At 31.8% G+C, this 19,760-nt stretch overlaps 3 protein-coding genes across 6 annotated transcripts; all 3 read left to right on the forward strand.

The window, feature by feature from the left end:
• The first annotated feature begins 2,168 nt into the window (after nt 1–2,168).
• Nucleotides 2,169–6,194, forward strand: LOC106450917 (myosin-7). The gene is made up of 7 exons (XM_013892731.3): nt 2,169–2,576; nt 2,749–2,952; nt 3,052–3,174; nt 3,344–3,384; nt 3,501–3,609; nt 3,689–5,644; nt 5,722–6,194. The coding sequence occupies exons 1-7, from the start codon at nt 2,499–2,501 to the stop codon at nt 6,055–6,057; spliced, it is 2,847 nt and encodes a 948-aa protein (XP_013748185.1). The 5' UTR covers nt 2,169–2,498; the 3' UTR covers nt 6,058–6,194.
• A 147-nt stretch (nt 6,195–6,341) lies between these two features.
• On the forward strand, nt 6,342–7,645 carry LOC106377687 (pentatricopeptide repeat-containing protein At1g62930, chloroplastic). Its single transcript, XM_048739711.1, is given in 3 exon segments — nt 6,342–7,504; nt 7,506–7,608; nt 7,611–7,645. Coding segments are annotated over 3 exon segments (1,266 nt in total). The 5' UTR covers nt 6,342–6,376.
• A 618-nt stretch (nt 7,646–8,263) lies between these two features.
• Nucleotides 8,264–11,631, forward strand: LOC106450895 (pentatricopeptide repeat-containing protein At1g64580). Of its 4 annotated transcripts, none has more exons than XM_013892707.3 (5): nt 8,264–9,937; nt 10,065–10,163; nt 10,500–10,716; nt 10,789–10,863; nt 11,266–11,631. In XM_013892707.3, exon 1 carries the CDS (start codon nt 8,384–8,386, stop codon nt 9,857–9,859), a length of 1,476 nt encoding a protein of 491 aa, XP_013748161.1. In that variant the 5' UTR covers nt 8,264–8,383; the 3' UTR covers nt 9,860–9,937; nt 10,065–10,163; nt 10,500–10,716; nt 10,789–10,863; nt 11,266–11,631. The 4 variants fall into 4 exon arrangements, with proteins under 4 accessions (XP_013748161.1, XP_013748152.1, XP_013748144.1 ...); XM_013892698.3 differs by having other exon boundaries at nt 10,079–10,163; XM_013892690.3 differs by having other exon boundaries at nt 8,265–9,937; nt 10,101–10,163.
• Nucleotides 11,632–19,760: the final 8,129 nt, after the last annotated feature.

Here is a 19,760-nt window from a genome sequence, read left to right on the forward strand (position 1 = left end):
AACAAAGCTTTAGTAAATAAGATTTTATGACGATTTTGAACTATAATTTTAAAATTTAATCTAAAATATATAATATAAACTCACAGTTTTAAATAAAATGAAAAAGTTTCAACTAGTGCTTTAAAGTCAATCATTAATGGTTTGTGATCTATCAAATTTTAAAAATTAAGATAGTTTAAAAGACAATTCTCTCAAATAGTTATTTCTAAACTTTTGTCACAAAAATAGTTTTCGAAAAATAAAATGACTAAAATATCTTCTTCTTATTTTTAAATTTTAATTTTTTTTTTTAAATTTGAAACTCTATCCTCAAAACCTCACCTCGTTAACTATAAACTTTAAGTCTAAATTAGTTAATCTACATTTTTACCCTTTAATAAATCTTATTTTTGTCATTTTTCTTATTAAAAGTTATTTTTGTGAAAATAAACTAAAAATAGATATCTTAGAGAATTTTTCTAGTTTAAATTGACGCATTTTAAAATTTCTGCAGTATGCATTGGATTTTAATTTCAATTATTTGTTTATGCAATCCAAAATACAAAAAAAAAATCACTAAAAGTGGAGTAACACTTGATTTTAGAAACTGGATTTAAATCATTCACTGAATAATACTAGATTTTAAAATATAATTTATAATCATCAATCAAATAACACTACATTGTGTTAAGATTTAAACTCTATGAAAATACATAATTGAATAACACCACCTATACAACTCAACTAATCATCTTTAATTTTGATATAAAGGATTAGCTTTATTTTTCTTTAAAATATAAGTGTATATATATATATATATATGATAGATAATTTTAGTAGTAGAACATTTTTTTTTGAACGGCAGTAGTAGAACATAAAAACTAATACTTATGCACATTTCTATATCTTTTACCCAATCACACAAGTTCTACAAAAATAATCTAATTCAAAATATGAGAATTTAGAACAAACTTTAAACAAGTTACTATTGTATGAGTTTTTATTTGAAATTATTTTGATTAATAACTAAAATTTCAGTTTAGTTCATTGCTTTATTATTTTATATTTACAATCCAATACTGCATATTTTATTTTTACCCGGGCGAAGCCATTCCTTTTAATTTTACCAAAAAAAAAATACTGCATATTTTTTTTCTTAACATTATAAAAATAAATTAGTTATTTGTTTTTTTCTACCAAATTAACTACAGAAATATTAAGTATTACAATTTGCAACAATTTTTTTAAATAATTTATATAATAGAATATTTCAGATACAAAAATTAAAATATTCTAATCATTGTTGCATGTAAATATGATTTTTTTTCTTTGATTTCCATCTTACTTATTCATGCTTTACCATATAATTCAAGTTTTTCGTGGAATGGAATATTTTTATAAAATATTTTTTAAATATATAACTTGTAAAAAAATTATTATTTAAAAAAATTATTTAATCATATTTGATTTTATCAATTCATGTATATTATATATTTCTAAAATTTGAAATTAAAATATTATGTATCTTTTTATGGCATATAATATAATTTAAACAATACTAAAATTTATATATATATATATATATATATATATATATATATATATATATATATATATTTAGAATAAGATTTTATACTCATATGGTTTTATTGTCATTTGTATCTTTGTTATAACATAATAGAATATACATAAATTACATAGATTATGATTAATATTTATGTAAGATTTTAAAAATCTCACTTTAAAATAATAGAATGTTCATAAATTATGATTAATCTTTAGTATTCAAAATCGTTGATGATCATATATATTTTAATCACACTAGATAATTTTATAATTTTTAATTAAAAAATGTTTTTAAATTATTGACTAAATTTTATGTAGTTTAATAAAATATAATATATATTTAGATGAAAAAAACTATTTTCTCAAAAATCACACAAATATTTAATAAGGATGCATGACATGGCTTACATGTTATAATACTTCTCAACAAATATATAAATAATAATATTTTAATAGCACTAAATCCAAAATTATGGATCTATATACTTTTAGTATCCTAATAATAAAAACGTACAGATCTTTCTTTACAATATAAAAATATTAATGGATTAAAGAAAAGTTTTGCACAAAAAGAATTAAAGAAATGTAAAAGTAATTAATTATAAAAAAACGTACCGTACTTTATTTGTGTGTTTGATGATTGTTTATTTATCTCGTGTCTCTCTTTAGATCTACTTTGCTTTTTTGTCCCATTTATATAAAATCCACCGCTCGAGCTTAACGTTCGCGTCTTCGTTCTCCTTCTTCCTTTGCTTCCTCTCTGAGTTGAACTCGTTCCGTTCGACTGAGCCAACTCCTGCGGAAGACCAGCTTCAAAAAAATTCGCTATTGGATAATAACTATATTGCCTCTTCATTGGACTAAAAGGAGTGTTAATAAATGGCTGGTTCCAGGAGACATTGCTCGGATCAACGGTGAGTAAAACTCTGTTACACCGGTGATCAATACTCGAGATGTTTAGAACAGGTAGATGGAGGAACGAGAAGAACAGGATCAAAGTCGTCTTCAGGCTAAAGTTCCACGCTACTCAGGTATAGATCATCTAGACATAATCAACTTAAGATTTGGTTGGAGAAGTCTTTTTGCTTCTGTTCCAAGTTAGGGATCGATTATTCTTGTATTGCGCTTCTATGGTTTCAAGAATCTGATCTCAATCTGATTTTTAATTTGATTTTTTTTTCTTTTTTTTTTTGGGTTACGGAGGCGTCTGAGTTGAATACAGAGGGATTGATTCTCTCTCTAGTTCCCGGAGACATTGGGAAACCGACGGCGAGGTCAGAGAAAGCTGTGGTTAGAGACGGGCAATGCCGGTGGGAGATTCCGGTTTACGAGACTGTGAAGTTTCTGAAAGATGCGAAAACCGGGAAGGTTAACCAGAGGATTTACCATCTCATTGTGTCAACGACGGTCAGTAAAAAAAAAAGAAGATATTGATCGATGAAGATCTGTGACGGTAACGTAACGTTTTCTTTTGATTTTGTAATTTTTATTAATTTATTTTTTCAGGGATCTACAAGAGGTGGTTTGGTTGGAGAAACATCAATTGATTTTGCTGATTATGCTGACGCAATTAAAACTTGTAACGTTTGTCTTCCACTACACAACACAACTTCAAAGGCTTTGTTGCATGTTAGCTTCTTCTCTCTTTCTCTTTAATGTTCTGTCTTGAGAGAAATTTAATGATCTGTTTGCATCTTAAAAGCTCACAAGAACCGTTGCTTTTTTTTTTGTCTTTTATTAAAAAATGTTACTGTATTATTAATGATATCTCTAATTAGTTATATATATTTATTTTCAGGTATCAATACAAAGGCAATTAGAATTTGATGATCCTCAAAGGTGCAAAAAGCTGGACTTAAACTTTGGTTTTTCTTCCTTATCTATTTGTTGTTGTTGCAAGTTTTTGTTTTGGACACTTGATGGAAGTGGCGTTTTCTATTTCTGAGTACTTGCAGAGAGGATGATGAATGCGAGAATCTTGAGAAAATGTCACCTGGTCAAGATTTGAAGTCACATTTGAGCCTCGGTGATGCAGATGAACCTCGTGCAAGCGGTTCGCATGAGGTACTTGATCTTATTATGCTTTTGTGTTGGTAGTGTATGCAATAGAGTTGGATCTTCTCTGACTTCTGCTTATCTTTAGGAAGGGCCATTTGGTAAAGCTGCACGGTTTGCTGAGCTGAGAAGAAGAGCATCAACTGAATCTGATAGCACAATGTCAAGCTCTGGAAGTGTCATTGAGCCAACTACTCCTGAAGAAGTCGCCAAGTCTTTGAGACACCCTCCTAAGCAACTTCGCTCATCTAAAGCTTTGTTTGAAGAGCCTCGTGTATCCGAATCCGAGTGGTCTGGAAGTTCTGATCATGGAATCACCACCGATGACTCCACCAATGATAAAATGTCTAAAAACTCCTCGGAGGATGGGGAGGAGATTGACAAGCTTAAAAACGAGGTAGCTTGTTTGACAAGGCAAGCAGATCTTTCTGACCTAGAGCTGCAAAGCCTGCGTAAACAAGTCGTTAAAGAGACCAAAAGGAGTCAAGATCTCTTGAAAGAAGTGAATAGCTTGAAGCAGGAGAGAGACTCTTTGAAGGAAGATTGCGAGAGGCATAAAGTCTCAGACAAGACTAAAACGAGGAACAGGATGCAGTTTGAAGGAAGGGATCCATGGGTTCTCTTGGAGGAAACGAGAGAGGAGCTTGACTACGAGAAGGATCGTAACTTCAATCTCCGGTTACAGCTCCAGAAGACTCAGGAATCTAACTCTGAGTTGATCCTTGCTGTTCAAGATCTTGAAGCAATGCTTGAGGAAAAGAGCAAAGAAGGACCAAGAACCATTGATACAGATGAAGATGAGGATCAAAAGGCACTTGAGGAACTAGTGAAGGGACACATGGATGGGAATAACACACACGTCTTCGAGAAGAAGATCACAGAACTATACAATGAGATTGAGGTTTATAAACGAGACAAAGAGGAGCTTGAGATACAGATGGAACAGCTAGCTTTGGACTATGAGATACTTAAACAGGAGAATCATGATGTCTCATACAAGCTAGAGCAGAGCCAACTGCAAGACCAGTTGAAGATGCAATACGAATGTTCATCAGAGCTTGAGAACCAAGTGGAGACCCTTGAAGCCGAGCTCAAGAAGAGATCAGAAGAATCTTTGTCCCGGATCAAAGAGCTTGAAACACAAATGGAGATCTTGGAGGAAGAGATGGAGAGACAGGCTGAGGTGTTCGAAGCAGACATCGATGCAGTCACGAGAGGTAAAGTGGAGCAAGAGCAAAGAGCGATACAAGCGGAAGAAGACCTGAGGAAGACGAGGCGGAGAAACGCTAGCGTAGCTGAGAAGCTACAGGAGGAGTTCAAGAGACTCTCCGAGCAGATGGATTCAATGTTTGCATCAAGTGAGAAAATGGCTATGAAGGCGATGGCGGAAGCTAATGAGTTAAGAATGCAGAAACGTGAAGTTGAAGAAATGCTCAAGAAGACTAATGATGAGTACGAGGGAAAGCTCAAGGAGCTTTCTGAAAAGCTGAGTCAGATGGAGAGGCATGAAGAAAAAGTTACTTCAAATCTAAACCAAGAGATCAAATTCTTGAAGGATGAGATTGAGAATCTGCAAAAGGACAAAAGTAGCCTCATGTTGCAAGAAGAGAGCCTAAGAGGTGAGCTGGAAGAGACGGAAAGGAGTAAAAACGAGCTAGAGAGCAGGATTGAGTCAATGAGGGAAGAATCAGAGTCTTTAGCAGAGGAGTTGCAAGCGGTGAAGCTTATCAAGGATGAAAAAGAAGCAGCAATTACACACTTACAGACAGAACTAGAAACCGTGAGGGCCACGTTTGATGACCTGAAGCGTTCTTTATCAGAGAATGATTCGGAGATGGAGAAACACAAGAAGCAAGTGGCACAAGTGAAAGGTGAGGTGAAGAAGAAAGAAGAAGCAATAGCTAACCTTGAGAAGAAGCTCAAGGAAAGCAGAATTGCATTTAACAACTTAACCAAAACCGCGCAAAGAAACAACAACAACAAAGGAAGTCCACTAGGAGCTAAAGAAGTTGCTGTTATGAAAGATAAAATAAAACTTCTCGAGGTATATATATATATGCATCTAAACATTCAAGTACTGATGATAAGCCTTTGAACTTTTGTTGTTGTGTGATCCTCCAGGGGCAAATAAAACTGAAGGAGACTGCTCTTGAAGCTTCATCAAACAAATTCATCGAAAAGGAGAAGAATCTGAAGAACAGAATCGAGGAGCTGGAAACTAGTCTCGACCAGAACAGCCTAGAGGTTATTAATAAAGATAACCATGAAAAGGAAGAAGTCCGAGTTCTGGAAGCGGAGATGGCGTCATTGAGAGAGTGTAATGAGACGATGGAGATGGAGCTGAAGGAGATGCAAGAGAGATACTCAGAGCTAAGTCTGAGATTTGCAGAAGTGGAAGGCGAGAGACAACAGCTTGTTATGACCGTACGTAATCTCAAAAACGCCAAAAGGAGCTAAACCGGTATATATCAGAACCGGTTTTCAGGTTTATAAAAAAAAAGGAAGTATATGTAATCACTTTGTTTCTTGTTTATGTAATTACACTTTGTTTATGTTTTCTAAGTAATTTGCATAAGTTTCAGTTCTCTAGTCAATGTTGATCAGTATCCCAACGCTCAAAAGTGTTCCCAATTCTGGATCAGAATACTCGGACCGGTTCCTGGTTAGTTAATTTGTTTTTGAAATAAACCGGAGAAGAAACCGGTTTTCTTATTCAACGACGTCGAATTTTGGCTTCGGCAAACTCCAAGTGTTCCACAATAAAGTCTCCGAAGCTATGGCTTTAGTTGACCGGATGGTTGCCAAAGGATGTCAACCAGATCTCTTTACTTATGGTGCTGTAGTAAATGGGTTATGTAAGAGAGGTGCTATTGACTTGGCTTTAGATCTGCTCAAGAAGATGGACATAGAGGCAAACGTTGTGATCTACTCTACAGTCATTGATGGTCTTTGCAAATACAAACATGTGGATGATGCACTCGACATGTTCAATGAAATGGAGAACAAAGGGTTAAGAGGTAATGTTGTTACTTACAACTCCCTCATTAGCTGTCTTTGTTGTTACGGAAGATGGAGCGATGCTTCTCGACTACTCAAAGAGATGATTGAGACGATAATCAACCCCACTAGAGTTACGTTCAATGCACTGATAGATGCGCTTGCAAAAGAGGGGAAACTTTTGGAGGCCGAAGAATTGTACAAGGAGCTCATCAGAAAGTCTATAGGTCCTGATGTTTTCACATATAATTCACTGATCAATGGTTTTTGCATGCACAACCGCATAGACGAGGCCAAGGAGATGTTCGATCTGATGATTAGCAACGATTGTTACCCAGATGTAGTGACTTATACTACTCTCATTAATGGATTTTGTAAGTCCAAAAGAGTAAAAGATAGCATGGAGCTCTTTGGTGAGATGTTGCAAAGAGGATTGGTTGGGGACACCATCACTTACAACACGCTTATCCAAGGGTTTTTCCAGTCTGGGGACTGTGAGAATGCTCAAGAAATTTTCAAACGAATGGTTTCTTGTGGCGTGCCTCCCAGTATTTGGACCTACAACATTTTGTTAGATGGATTTTGTGATAACGGGAAGCTAGAGAAAGCGCTGGTCATATTCAAGGATATGCAAAATAGTGAAATGGAACTTGGGACTATCACATATACTATCGTCATCGAGGGGATGTGCAGGGACGGTAAAGTGGAAGACGCGTGGGAATTATTCTGTAGCCTCGACCTTAAAGGAGTGAAGCCTGATGTTAAAACGTACACTATAATGATCTCAGGATTCTGTGTGAAACGCTTAAAGCAGAAAGCTGTTACCTTGTTTAGGAAGATGAAGGAAGACGGGCCTCTCCCAAATGACTGTACCTATAATGCGCTGATCAGGGCACATCTGAGGGATTGGTGACAAAGCAGCATCAGCAGAGCTCATCAAAGAAATGAGGAGTTTCGGGTTTTCCGCAGAGGCTTCAACCTTTGGCTTGGTCACTAATATGTTACATGATGGGGATTGGACAAAAGCTTCCTCGACATGCTGTCTTGAAACAGGGTCTCGTCTGAGGTGAGAGTCCACGTTTTTTGCTCGTATTCTGATGACAACTTGTTGTTTTGCTGAATTGTCTGATCTTTAAACTCTGCAGCTCAACAACCTATAAAAATCAAATCTTTTTTCTGTAACGTTTATATGTTTTCATGATGAAACAGATCAGTGGCATTGAGCCTTAAGTGTTCTAGAAGCGGAAATGGCGTCTTTGGTAGAATGTAATGAAACCGATGGAGATGGAGCTGAAGGAGATGCAAGGGAGATACTCTGACATAAGTTTGAGATTTGCAGAAGTCGAAGGTGAGAGAGAAACACCACCTTTTATACGACAGTGTGAGAGACCACTGTACGTAATCTGAAAAACGTCAAGAGGAGCTAAACCGGTGATAATCAGAACCGGTTATCAGATAAAAAGGAAGATACAAGGAGCTAAACCGGTGATAATCAGAACCGGTTATCAGATAAAAAGGAAGATTCACAGATAGTGTTGTTACTTTGTGTTCTTGTTATGTAATTTTGGGTTTGATTAACTGAACACTACTCTCTTTTTTTGTGGGACACCACTTAAATATTATTATTCTCTATTACAGAACTAATGTCCAATTAAACCGGTTCAGTAATATGGTTCTTAACCGGATCCACGCCGGTTTCCATAACTCAATCTTCGTCTAGGGTTTAGCAATCTGAAGAGAGTCAAAAGCTCCTGAGATTAGAAACCAAGTACGAACTCGAATCCAGATGATGATCAGATCTCTTTCCACCGCCATTGTATCGACGGCCAAGAGATTTGTTCATCAGAGCGGCTCCTGTTGCTGGGGACGACGAGCTCTCTCTTGTGCCACCGCTGATTACAGAGATACACTGAGAAACGAGCTACATCATCTAAAGCTAGATGACGCGATTGGTTTGTTCAACGTCATGGCTCGATCTCGTCCCCTCCCTTCGACTATCGATTTCAGCAGAGTGTTGACTGCGATCGCGAGGATGAAGAAGTTCGACGTCGTCATCTCTCTCTGCCAAGAGATGGAGCGTTTAGGGATCCCGCATAACATCTACACTTGCAACATTCTAATCAACTCTTTCACCCGGTGCTCTCAGTCTCACCTCTCTCTTGCTTTATCCTTTCTTGCGAAGATGGTGAAGCTTGGGTACGCGCCTGATATAGTCACGCTCAGCTCCTTGCTCAACGGGTTCAAGGGGGTCTCGGGTGCAATGTCGTTCGTGAATCGAATAGAGGGGATGGGGTACAAACCGAATGTTGTCGTCTACAACACTCTCATCGATGCTTATTGTAAAGGCGGACGTGTGAGTGATGCACTCCAGGTGTTCGACGTAATGAAGAGGAAAGGGGTTGCGCCGAGTGTTGTTACGTATAATGCTGTGATAAGGGGTCTTTGTAAGTCGGGGAGGTGGAAGGAAGCTGATGGGTTGCTTAGCGATATGGTGGAGAAGAGAATTGATCCCAATGTGGTTACTTTCAGTGTGTTGATCGATGCGTGTGTGAAGGAAGGGAATGTCTTGGAGGCTAAAGAGTTGTACAAGGAGATGATCAGTAGGTCTGTGGATCCTGATATTCGCGTTTACAACTCGCTCATCAATGGTCTTTGCATCCACGGTCGGTTAGACGAGGCGAGGAAGATGCTTGACTTCATGGTAAGCAAGGGCTGCGTCCCGAACGTGGTGACGTATAACACTCTCATTAAAGGGTTCTGCAAGTCCAAGAGAGCGCATGACGGGATGAAACTCTTCTGCGAGATGAATCACAAAGGAGTGCGCGGCGACGCGTTCACTTACAACACTCTCATCCATGGTTACTGTCGTGTGGGGAAGTTTAGTGTCGCCCAAAAGGTTATGAAGCGGATGTCCGAGTCTTGCGTGCCTCGCGACGTCGTTACCTTCAACATTTTGTTAGATTGTTTATGTGGTATTGGGAAGATAGAGAAAGCCTTGACGATATTTAGGGATATGGAGAAGAATGAGATGGAATTTGATATATTTACTTATAATATCATCATTCATGGGATGTACAAGGCTGGTAAGGTGGAAGATGCCATGGAGTTGTTTTGTAGTCTCAACGATAAAGGATTGAAGCCAGATGTTGTAACGTACCGGACAATGATCTCGGGGTTGTGTAGGAAAGGCCTGCGACACGAAGCCGATGTGCTGTTTAGACAAATGACAGAAGATGAGTTTCTGCTATTGTACAATTTGTAGGAATCCTTGTATTCATTTGTGTAACCACTTTGAATATAGGACGATGCAGAGATACAGAGAGTAATATAGAAACATACTGTAAGTGATCCCGACCCTTACTCCAGTTTTGCTGTATACTTAAAAAGTTTGGGTTTCATACAGAAAAGTATCTTTTTCGTCTTATTTTCTGATTATTTAGTACATTTTTTTAATTTAAGTGTTATAGTCTAATTGTTTCAGGCTTGGTCTAAATTTGTCTTAGAGGTTACTCCGAGTGGCTGGATCAAAGAGTCAACATTGCATTGTGTAAGGTGGCGAAAACTGAGTTAAGTGAGAACAATACTTTTAGTGCTTTTCTTGTGACAACTTGTGTAATCGTCGCATTTGAATATATATAGCTATGATGCTTATGATGAGCTTTGAGAATAGGCAAATAGTATCTGTGTTATTTCCCTCTGATACTAGATTTGTATATCCTTCTTAATATTTAGATTTAGGTGGTCTTTTTTATCCTGGTTTAGTATTAGAGTCGGAGTTTAGGGGATGATATCATATTGTGTATTTTATGGATTTCAATTTTTAGTGGATAATGAACACGTTAACGTATTTGGATTATTGTATTAGAATTGAGACTAAACTGCTCTCATTGATTTCTTAGCAGAAAAAAACTGCTCTTGTTGATCAACGTGTAGATGGGTAACTGAGATGCCCAACACTAAGAAATGGGTAGTAAGTGAAAGACAATTGTGGCTGAGCGGTGAAGAATAAGCTTCAGTACCGCATGTGAAAATCCAAAGTGCTTTGAGATTAATATGATTGCTGCAAGCATTTGAAACTCCACTGTGCTGTCCTTCATTTCTCATAACTAGAATCAGTTGGTTTGTGAACCTGTCTTTGTTTCTGCGTGGCTGTGATTTTTAGCTCTTCATGGTCTTTAATTGACAATGCAGATCCATGTGATTTCGTGGTAGCAGGGAGAGTTAAGAGTGAAGTTGCAAAAAGAAGATAATCCAGCCATTATTTGAGTAAGAAAGTCTCAGTTTTTTTGTTGGGGGTAGCAATGACTTTATCACAATCAGAACATCGATATAACTTGTCAGAGTGGTGAAAAGCTCTCATACTTAAATACCTTAAGCTTACTTGTATTTTCACACGGCTACTAGAGTGGACATCTTTAAAACTTTCTATGTGTCTAGTTGTAGTTATATCTGAAAAAGGACAATGTCAGAAAATTCGTGTGTTATCTATTGGTTGCATATGACGTTTGCTGAAGCTATGTTCTGTCTATTTGAAACTCAGGGTCTGTCCTTTCTCTTGTCTAAATCATCAGTAGTGATCTTAACTCCATTGGTTGTGTTCCTTAACGTTCTCTATTTAATTTGGCTATGTCAAACTATTGATTCGAAAAAGATTCGGTGTGTTTTCAGGTTGTGACAAGGAATCGGATCAGTAGCATTGAGCAACGTTCCAAACGTGATCTGATCTGCGATTATTGTTGAGGCACTTAAGAAGCGTGTTTCTTGAGAAAGGACTTAACTTCAAGACTTCAAGTTCATCTGAGACATATTTATGGAACCAAAAGTGTAGGAAAAGCTTCAGAATTGTCAATAGCCATCATCAAAAGTTTCTGATTGGTCTCACAACGCTTTGATTCTTGTTCTTGCCAAAGAAACGAACTAAAAGCTTATTCTTATTTGGTTGCTCTTGAGAAAGGACTTAATTATCCATTTTTATCTTATGTAATTCCCTGATGAATAATTACGTATTTATCCGTTTTATTTTGATTCTGGAAATGGTTAGTTACCCTTTTTTTTTTTAACACAAGAAATGGTTAACGGAGTTTTGCTGCTTGGCAACACAATTTTATTAACGGAGTTTTGCTGCTCGGGATGAGGTTTTGATTCTGGCCAAGGTTCATCCCAAGTGAACCAACTTTTATTAAACCGGTTTGGCAACACAATTTTATTAACGGAGTTTTGCTGCTTGAGTTGAGAGACAGAATTTGAACCGGTCAGTGTAAAATCAATCTGAACCGATTATTCTACCAACCGAATCAAACCGGTCACTGTTTTCTGATTTGGTTATAGTCGCTCGAGCCAAATGTTCAGGACTTGGCCACTCTCACTCGTTAGCTCTCCTTTGTAATTCAGGCGAAATTGATAGACACTTAAACAATTTCTTGTATTTGTAGGATTCTATAATTTTTAAACAACTTACTTCTATATAATACAAAATTCTGTTTAATTAATTATAGATTTTGTTTTATATGTACAAACACATATTCATCGTATTCACACATAATCATGTAGGACAACAACTTAAAACAATTATAACATCATAGATAGTAAAATGATTTAGTATAAAAATGTTTTAAAAAAGCTCAAGTAATATTTTCTTGTAAATACTATTGAGTTTTGTAATAGTAATATGAAGAAACTTAAACTTAAGATGTGAAATTTTATAGTTATTTTTTCGTTTACAACTTTTTTACCATACAATTATCTATTAAAATAATACGAGTCCTTTTACAATTTTCTTTTGTTTAAGCCTTTTTAAAAAAAGGAATATTACTTATTTTATAATTAGTTTTATTTATGATTTTATTAAATAATTTCTTGTACTTGTAGGATTTTTAATTCGTTTTTAAGAAGTTTTTTTTTTAAAAGAAAAGTTGCTTTCAAATAGCTTTTTGCAAAAGAAATTTAGGATTTTAAAAAAGGAAAAATTACTATTAAATCATTTTGAATACAATAACTATATATTTATGATAAAAACTAAACACATGTCACAATCTTAAAATATATATTGTCATGTGTCACAATCATATTAATTAGAAACTTTTAAACAACTATATGATAATAATTTTCTTTTTCGAAAATCTTAATAAACGAGATTTGTATTGTGGTTTTCAAATCCTAACCAAAAGAAAATTTATATTTTATTTTCTTTTTAAATCAAGATCAAGGGGAATTGTAAAAGTTTATTTAATAGTAAGTTTTCCTTTTAAGAATTTGATGATAAATATACCACTAAAACAAATTTAATTAACAAAGAAAAAATGAAAAAAAGAAGTGATGTTAAAATAACGAATTGTAAAAACATCAATTTTTAAAATTATTTAATATTGAAAATAATTATTTGATATTAATTTTATGTTTCTTAAATCCTAAACAAAATATAATTGTAAAATATTATGTAATAGCAATTTTCCGTTTTTAAAACCCTAAAAATAAACTGTAAAAAAATATTTTTGTAATAGTAATTTTCCTTTTCTAAATCAATTTTAAATCCTAAACAAAAGAGATTTGTATTTTATTTTTGACACATGTCACAATCTTAATTATTTTATTGACACATTTCACAATCATATTAATTAGCAATTTCAAAGAATCAAATTTTATATAATTAGATTTTTGACACATGTTACAATCTTAATTATTTTATTGTACATGTCGCAATCATGTTAATTAGCAGCAATATTGAAGAACCAAACTTTATATAATAAGAAAGATGGCATGAGTGAGATTTATTTGTTAAAATAAGTTAATCAAAATTTATATAAAATCTAGTAATATTTATTTGTTTGAGAATTATAAGGATGTTAAAGTTTGGATCAATAAAGTGATTTCCAAAAAAAAAATTTGTCATTCAATGATATCCAATTCATTATTAATATATAGTTTTTCTTTGAAAAATACTAAAGAATAGTATAAAGTGTCAACACATAGTAATTTTAGTATTTATATATGATGGAGTTTCCACTAATTAAAACATTTTACAAATTGATTGATATATACTACGCTACATATCCTAGAAAAATATGATTTTAAAGATTGGATTGAGTAAAATATAGTATTTATCCTAATTCTTATATTTACTTATTTAATTTATTGAATCCTTATTTTTACATATTTAATAAATTTCAAATAATAGTATAAATTTAAATTAATGACTCATTAGTTAAATCATTAAAAACATAACAAATAATCACAAATATAAAAGTTGAGATTATGAAAAATCATCAAATTCAATTTCAAATAATAGTATATAGATATTTGTACACAGTATAACTTTTACCAATTCCATTTAAACTAATACATACGGCAAATCTACTATATAAATTTTTATATATTAATCACCTCGAGTCAAACATATCTATGCGTATGCGTATGTTGCACAGTATCTTTGTGCAAACATATCTATTAATTTTTAAAAATAGAAGCAAATATGAAATATATAATTAGTTTCAAACAATACATAATCTGAAGATTTTAAGTAGCGCATATCTACGGCTGACAAGAAGAAAAAAAGTAGCATATACAAACCCTATCAAAAGTCTCGTGCAGTAATCATCGATGTTTTGATTTTAAATGGCTATATAATTTTTTTGTTAAAGTAAAGCATTACCCATTCCATGATCTGAAAATTTTAAATTCTCGAGTCAAATAGTCGGAAGTTGTGCAACATACGCATTGGAGGTGCCTCACGTGCTGCTTGTTATAGTGCTAGCACTAATAAGAGAGCGTGCCACCTGGCACGTACGGTAACATTGATTAAACAATTTCAACAAAATTTGGATCAAACCGAATGTTATGAAACTAAATAGAATTGAAAGTAAATAGAATTCAAAACTAAAATAACCAAAATCTCTTAAAAGTTATTGATTTTTAACTAATCCTAGAAAATATCTTAGAAGATACCTATATACAAACATATCTATACTATTATTTGAAAAGTGAATTTGCTTATTTATCACATTCTCCATGAATTTAAGCTAAGTCAATAGTTTTAATAAATAATTTTAATTAAACAATAATTCATTAATTATCTGATTACAAATTAATATTATAAAAATTATCTCGAAAAAATAAATAGAAAACGTTTTTGAAAAAAGAAAAAATAATTTCATATATTTATTTTGTGTTTATCTACATCTTTCTTTCTTATTCACTAACTTTAATAATTAGTAATATATATATATACATATAATAATTAAATTTATCATTATACTAAAATATTAAAAATAAGTTTATATAAAAATAACAAAAAATTGATTTATATTTGTTTGTTATTCATGTTTTTTTCTAAATGTTTTTTTATTGGGAATGTAATTATCTTTTTAAAATATTTTCAAAAAATCTACCTCCCAAAAAGAAAATTTTAAAAATCCTACTATATAAAAGGGGCTAAATTAAAGCTCCCTAAACACTGCCACATAGGCAAAAAAAATCTTCACCAATCATTCAGTCATGTCACTATCGGATTGGGCCTCACCAAATAAATGGGAACCGAGTTTTGTCACGGGCTGGTCCAACTCCTGAGTATCACTAAAAACCTATAAACTCACTCAGCCCACAGTTTTGTCATGGGCTAGTCCAACTCCTAAGTGTCACTAAATACCTAGAAAATCACTCAACCCACATCCCGTGACCCTTTGCTATGTCTCAAGAATCCACTCAGCCTCCACCTTAAAGAATACTACTACTGTATATATTGAATACAATACATTATTAGACTAGACTGATTTTTTTTTTTTGAAAACAGTCTAGACTGATTTAGAAATAAGTTCTTATGCTTAAATAATATTAAAAAATCTAAATTATTACTTAGAGAAATATAGATGAATAAATAACTCATTTTACATAATGTTGACAAACATCATAAGTGCTCTGTATACAAATCAGTTGGAAAACACACATGTGAATCACAAAAGTCCAGAATCAAAGACAAATTCTCCAATCAAAAACTCTCTCACAAAGGACGTATCTTCACTTTTACCTATTAAAATCTTTGAATTTTAATTCAAACCAAACATATTTATTAAAAATAACAATATAATCTCGGAATTATATTCATTATTTGTTTGTATGTAATACCATTTTCTATAACAATTTTAAATTGCTTCATAAATTTATATAAAACCATTAAAAAAAATTTGATACAAATTTTTCACCATAGGACGGGCCAACCACTCTGGAGATTATAATGGAGACGTTTCTATTGACGTTTTTAATAACTAATTGCAAACAATTATTAGTATTGATATATTAATTTAATGCTCTAATCCAAAACTCTAATAAAAAAAAAATTACATGTTTACCATTTTCATGGTACCACTTTTCATTTTTATCACCACTAAATAGACATTTTCAAAAATATATTCTTCATTAAGTGGCAAAATACTCTTATGTCATTGTTATTTATATACATAATAAATCATTATTTAAATAAAAAATAAAAAAAAATAAAAATTAAAAATTAAAAATTAAAAATTTAAAAATTTTAAAAATTTTTAAAAAAAGTTAAAAAAAATTTAAAAAATTAAAAACAATAGAAAAAGTAAAAAAAAATATTTATGTTTTCGAATTATACTTTTTCAAATTCGAACTTTTATATAATTTTTTTTAAAAAAAAAAAAAATTCGAAATTTTTCTGAAATTTTTTTTTTTCAAATTTCTTTTTGAAAAAAAGAAAATTATGTTTGAAACTATTTTTAAAAAAATTTTATATATTTTTTAAGTATTTATTTATATATTTACTATAATCCTAAATTTCAAATTCCAAAAACCATGTCTCACCCCTCAACTCTAAACCCTAAGTCTAGATTAGTTTACTTTAAAGGTATAATTATCTTTTATCCTTCATTAAAAGTGAGAGTAAAAATGTGTAAACATGAAAAGTTGTACTATGAATGTGTTATTTGTGGTAATTTCTCATAAAACGAATATAAAAGCACATCATTATAATTGTTTGCAAATGTAGGTTTTCTTTTTATATAGTAGTGATGTTTTTAATTTTAAAATACGAATTATGGACCATTTTACACTGTCTATCATAAAATACTAATTCCACACACATACACTATAAAATTCGATGAAAATTGAAACCTACTAGCAAACCCACCAAAATAATAAAAAATTAACACTTCCAAATACTCATGCTTCGTCCTTTTTTTAAAAAAAAAGGAAGTTTGGCAATAAAAAATAAACAAACAAACTATCTTCACTTCAAAAATCCAATTTTTTATAATTAAATTAAATTCTGTTCACTTCAAATACATATTCTTTAATTAAATTAAATTAAAGGAAAGAAATCTAATTTTTTTAAAAAAACAAACAAACTATAAGTTTATAACTACGCTCACTTCAAAAAAATATAAAAAAAATATAAAAGATGGGCAATAAAAAAATAAATCCCATTGTTATGTGTGCAGATCATGCAGCCGAATATCACAATAACCGGAGCGACAACCTCGGACCGCAACCAATAATCATTAGGATCATTAGAATGTGGCCCATCACAAATCACAAAAACAAAATGCTTTCTTAGGAACACCTTTCATTTATCTTGACATCCAGGTTTGTCTAAAAAATATTATGTTTTTATTATTCCAACTACATTTGAAATGATAACTTTAAACCACTCATTAGGAACAAAAAATGTACCAACGGTTCGAAGAAAGGAAAATTTATCACATTAGATATTTTAATCTCCTTTCCAATAACCAACGGTACATGCTTACAGTTCAACCATACATAATCAATATCAATGAGACAACAATTATTACACAGATTGAAGAAAACATTCCACCAATACCTTCATGCATATTCCGGCCCCAAAGCTACCCCCAGTTGATTAGCTTAGCAAGTGCAACCAATTTTCTCCCAGGTAAAAAAAAACCATTCCCGGTCTCGCAAACAAATAAATTCTCTTTTTTCTCACTAAAAACAAATTATTATCACAGATGTTGTTGGCCAATATGCCTCATCCAAGGAAGTGATATATATAACAAGAACACAGATACAAAGATCATCATTGCATTGCGTTTACATAGGTACTAACACTTTATTAAATAATATTTATTTTAAGCAATAAATATATAATACAATCATTATTTGTAGATCCAAAATGGTACGTCTAACTATCTGGAACAACAAGGCAGAAAATTTCAGGGAGCTAAATCGCATATCTACCAGGAAAAACTAAATTGTAATCATCACAAGTATTATTCCACGGTTACATGAAGGTAATAAACTAAACATAAAGTTTATGTCAAAATAAATGCTTACAAATAATTTACTTTTTCAGGGAAATTATCACTTACAACCACACATGGATCGCGCTTTTACTTCGACACCGACATTGATATCATACAACGCTTACAAAAGAGGAATAAACTGTTATTTTAAGCTTGATAGCTAACGATACCACTAAATACTCAAAAATACTCTTTTCTCCTACGAAAATTGATTGCTCAACACAATATATTATTCAAACTTACTGTTATTTAAAAAAGAGAAAATGATCACCGCATCACATTCAAACCAAAACTCTATGGTTAAATCTACAACACACAAAATTAACAAACAACTTCTTAAACTAAAAAACTACCAATCAAAAGTATAAATTTACTTAATTTGAACATGTTATCCGCGCGTAGCGCGGATACCGGATCTAGTTTAATTTAAAATTAACTCTAATTCCTTTAATGTTTTTCAAGTATTTCAGAGAATTATAACTTTGTTAAATTACAATTTCTTTAAAAGACTATTATGTAAAGAAAAATGTGATTCTATTTTTATAAAAATTGCATTTTCTAAAATAATTTGTTTTAGTTATAATTATTATAGTTTGAAAGTTAAAATACTATTTTGAAAATAAGAAATTATGATTTTATAATAAAGAAATATTTTTTTAATTATCTATATTTAGAAGAAAATAGCAGTCTATGTTTTAAATTAAAAAAATAGAGATTAACTATATCATATTTTTTCCTCTATTTTAACATTTAGAATTGAATATAAGAATAAATAACAAATGTTCTTATCTTATACATTATATATTAATGTTTTATTTGTCAACATGGTTGGTCTGTTTGAGTGTTTATTCAATTATTATGAGAGATATTTCATAATATAATTATACAATATCAATGTTTTATTTTCTTTGATTAATATAATATGTATTTTTGGGTTAAGTTGAACATTTTTTTTTACTTTTGATTTATTTTGAAACTCTATAGTTTTGGTAATTGATTATGAATTAATATAAAAAAATTGTTTAAAGATAAAAAACTATTTTAAAATAATAAATATTGACATTATTATTCAAAATTTTTTTTAATTAATAAAAGATAAAAATTAATTAATTGAAAGATTCATAAAAATATTATAAATTTAATGTTTGATTTAAAATTTTAGATCTTTAAATTTAATAATAAATTTATTATTAAATATCTATAAAGAATTATGCCCGCATGTGCGGGCAAAACACCTAGTATTAAATATTTTCAAAAAAAAAAACAATAAAAAATATAACTAATTTCAACAGTACATAATTTAGAGATTTTGAATTAGCATATCTAAACAAAATACTATCACAATTATCATATGCATTAATGATGTTTGGATTTTAAATGTCTATATTTATTTATAAATTAAAGTACCCAGACCCTATAAATATCCTACATCATTTGGTTGGATCAAACACCCTTCAACAATTCAGAATTGTGATAAAAGTAAGTGACTATAGTAATCTCGAGTCAAATATTCTTTGTATACACTTATTCCGTTGTAATTAATGGAAAATCAAGACGGATCAGAAAATGTTCCAAGGTGGGAAAATATGGATAAAGACATACTTTCAAACATTTTTAAGAAGCTCGACGTAGTAGACGTTATCATGGGAGCATCACGAGTGTGCATCACATGGTTCCTTGCCTCTCACAACAAAACTATATGGAACACCATCAAACTCAACGATCTTGATTCAATCATTTTGGATAACCCTTTGAGCCCTAATCTTCAGGCTAGTGGTAGTCGATACCAGCTCAGGAAGATCTTAACTGAAATCAACAAATTCGCCCGTACTGTCCCGAATTCTTTTTTCTTCAACGTATATTGCAGTGTAGCAGAAGAGGAGC

This window comes from Brassica napus, chromosome A9 (assembly GCF_020379485.1).
Source record: "Brassica napus cultivar Da-Ae chromosome A9, Da-Ae, whole genome shotgun sequence".
In the NCBI taxonomy this organism is placed as follows: Eukaryota; Viridiplantae; Streptophyta; class Magnoliopsida; order Brassicales; family Brassicaceae; genus Brassica; species Brassica napus.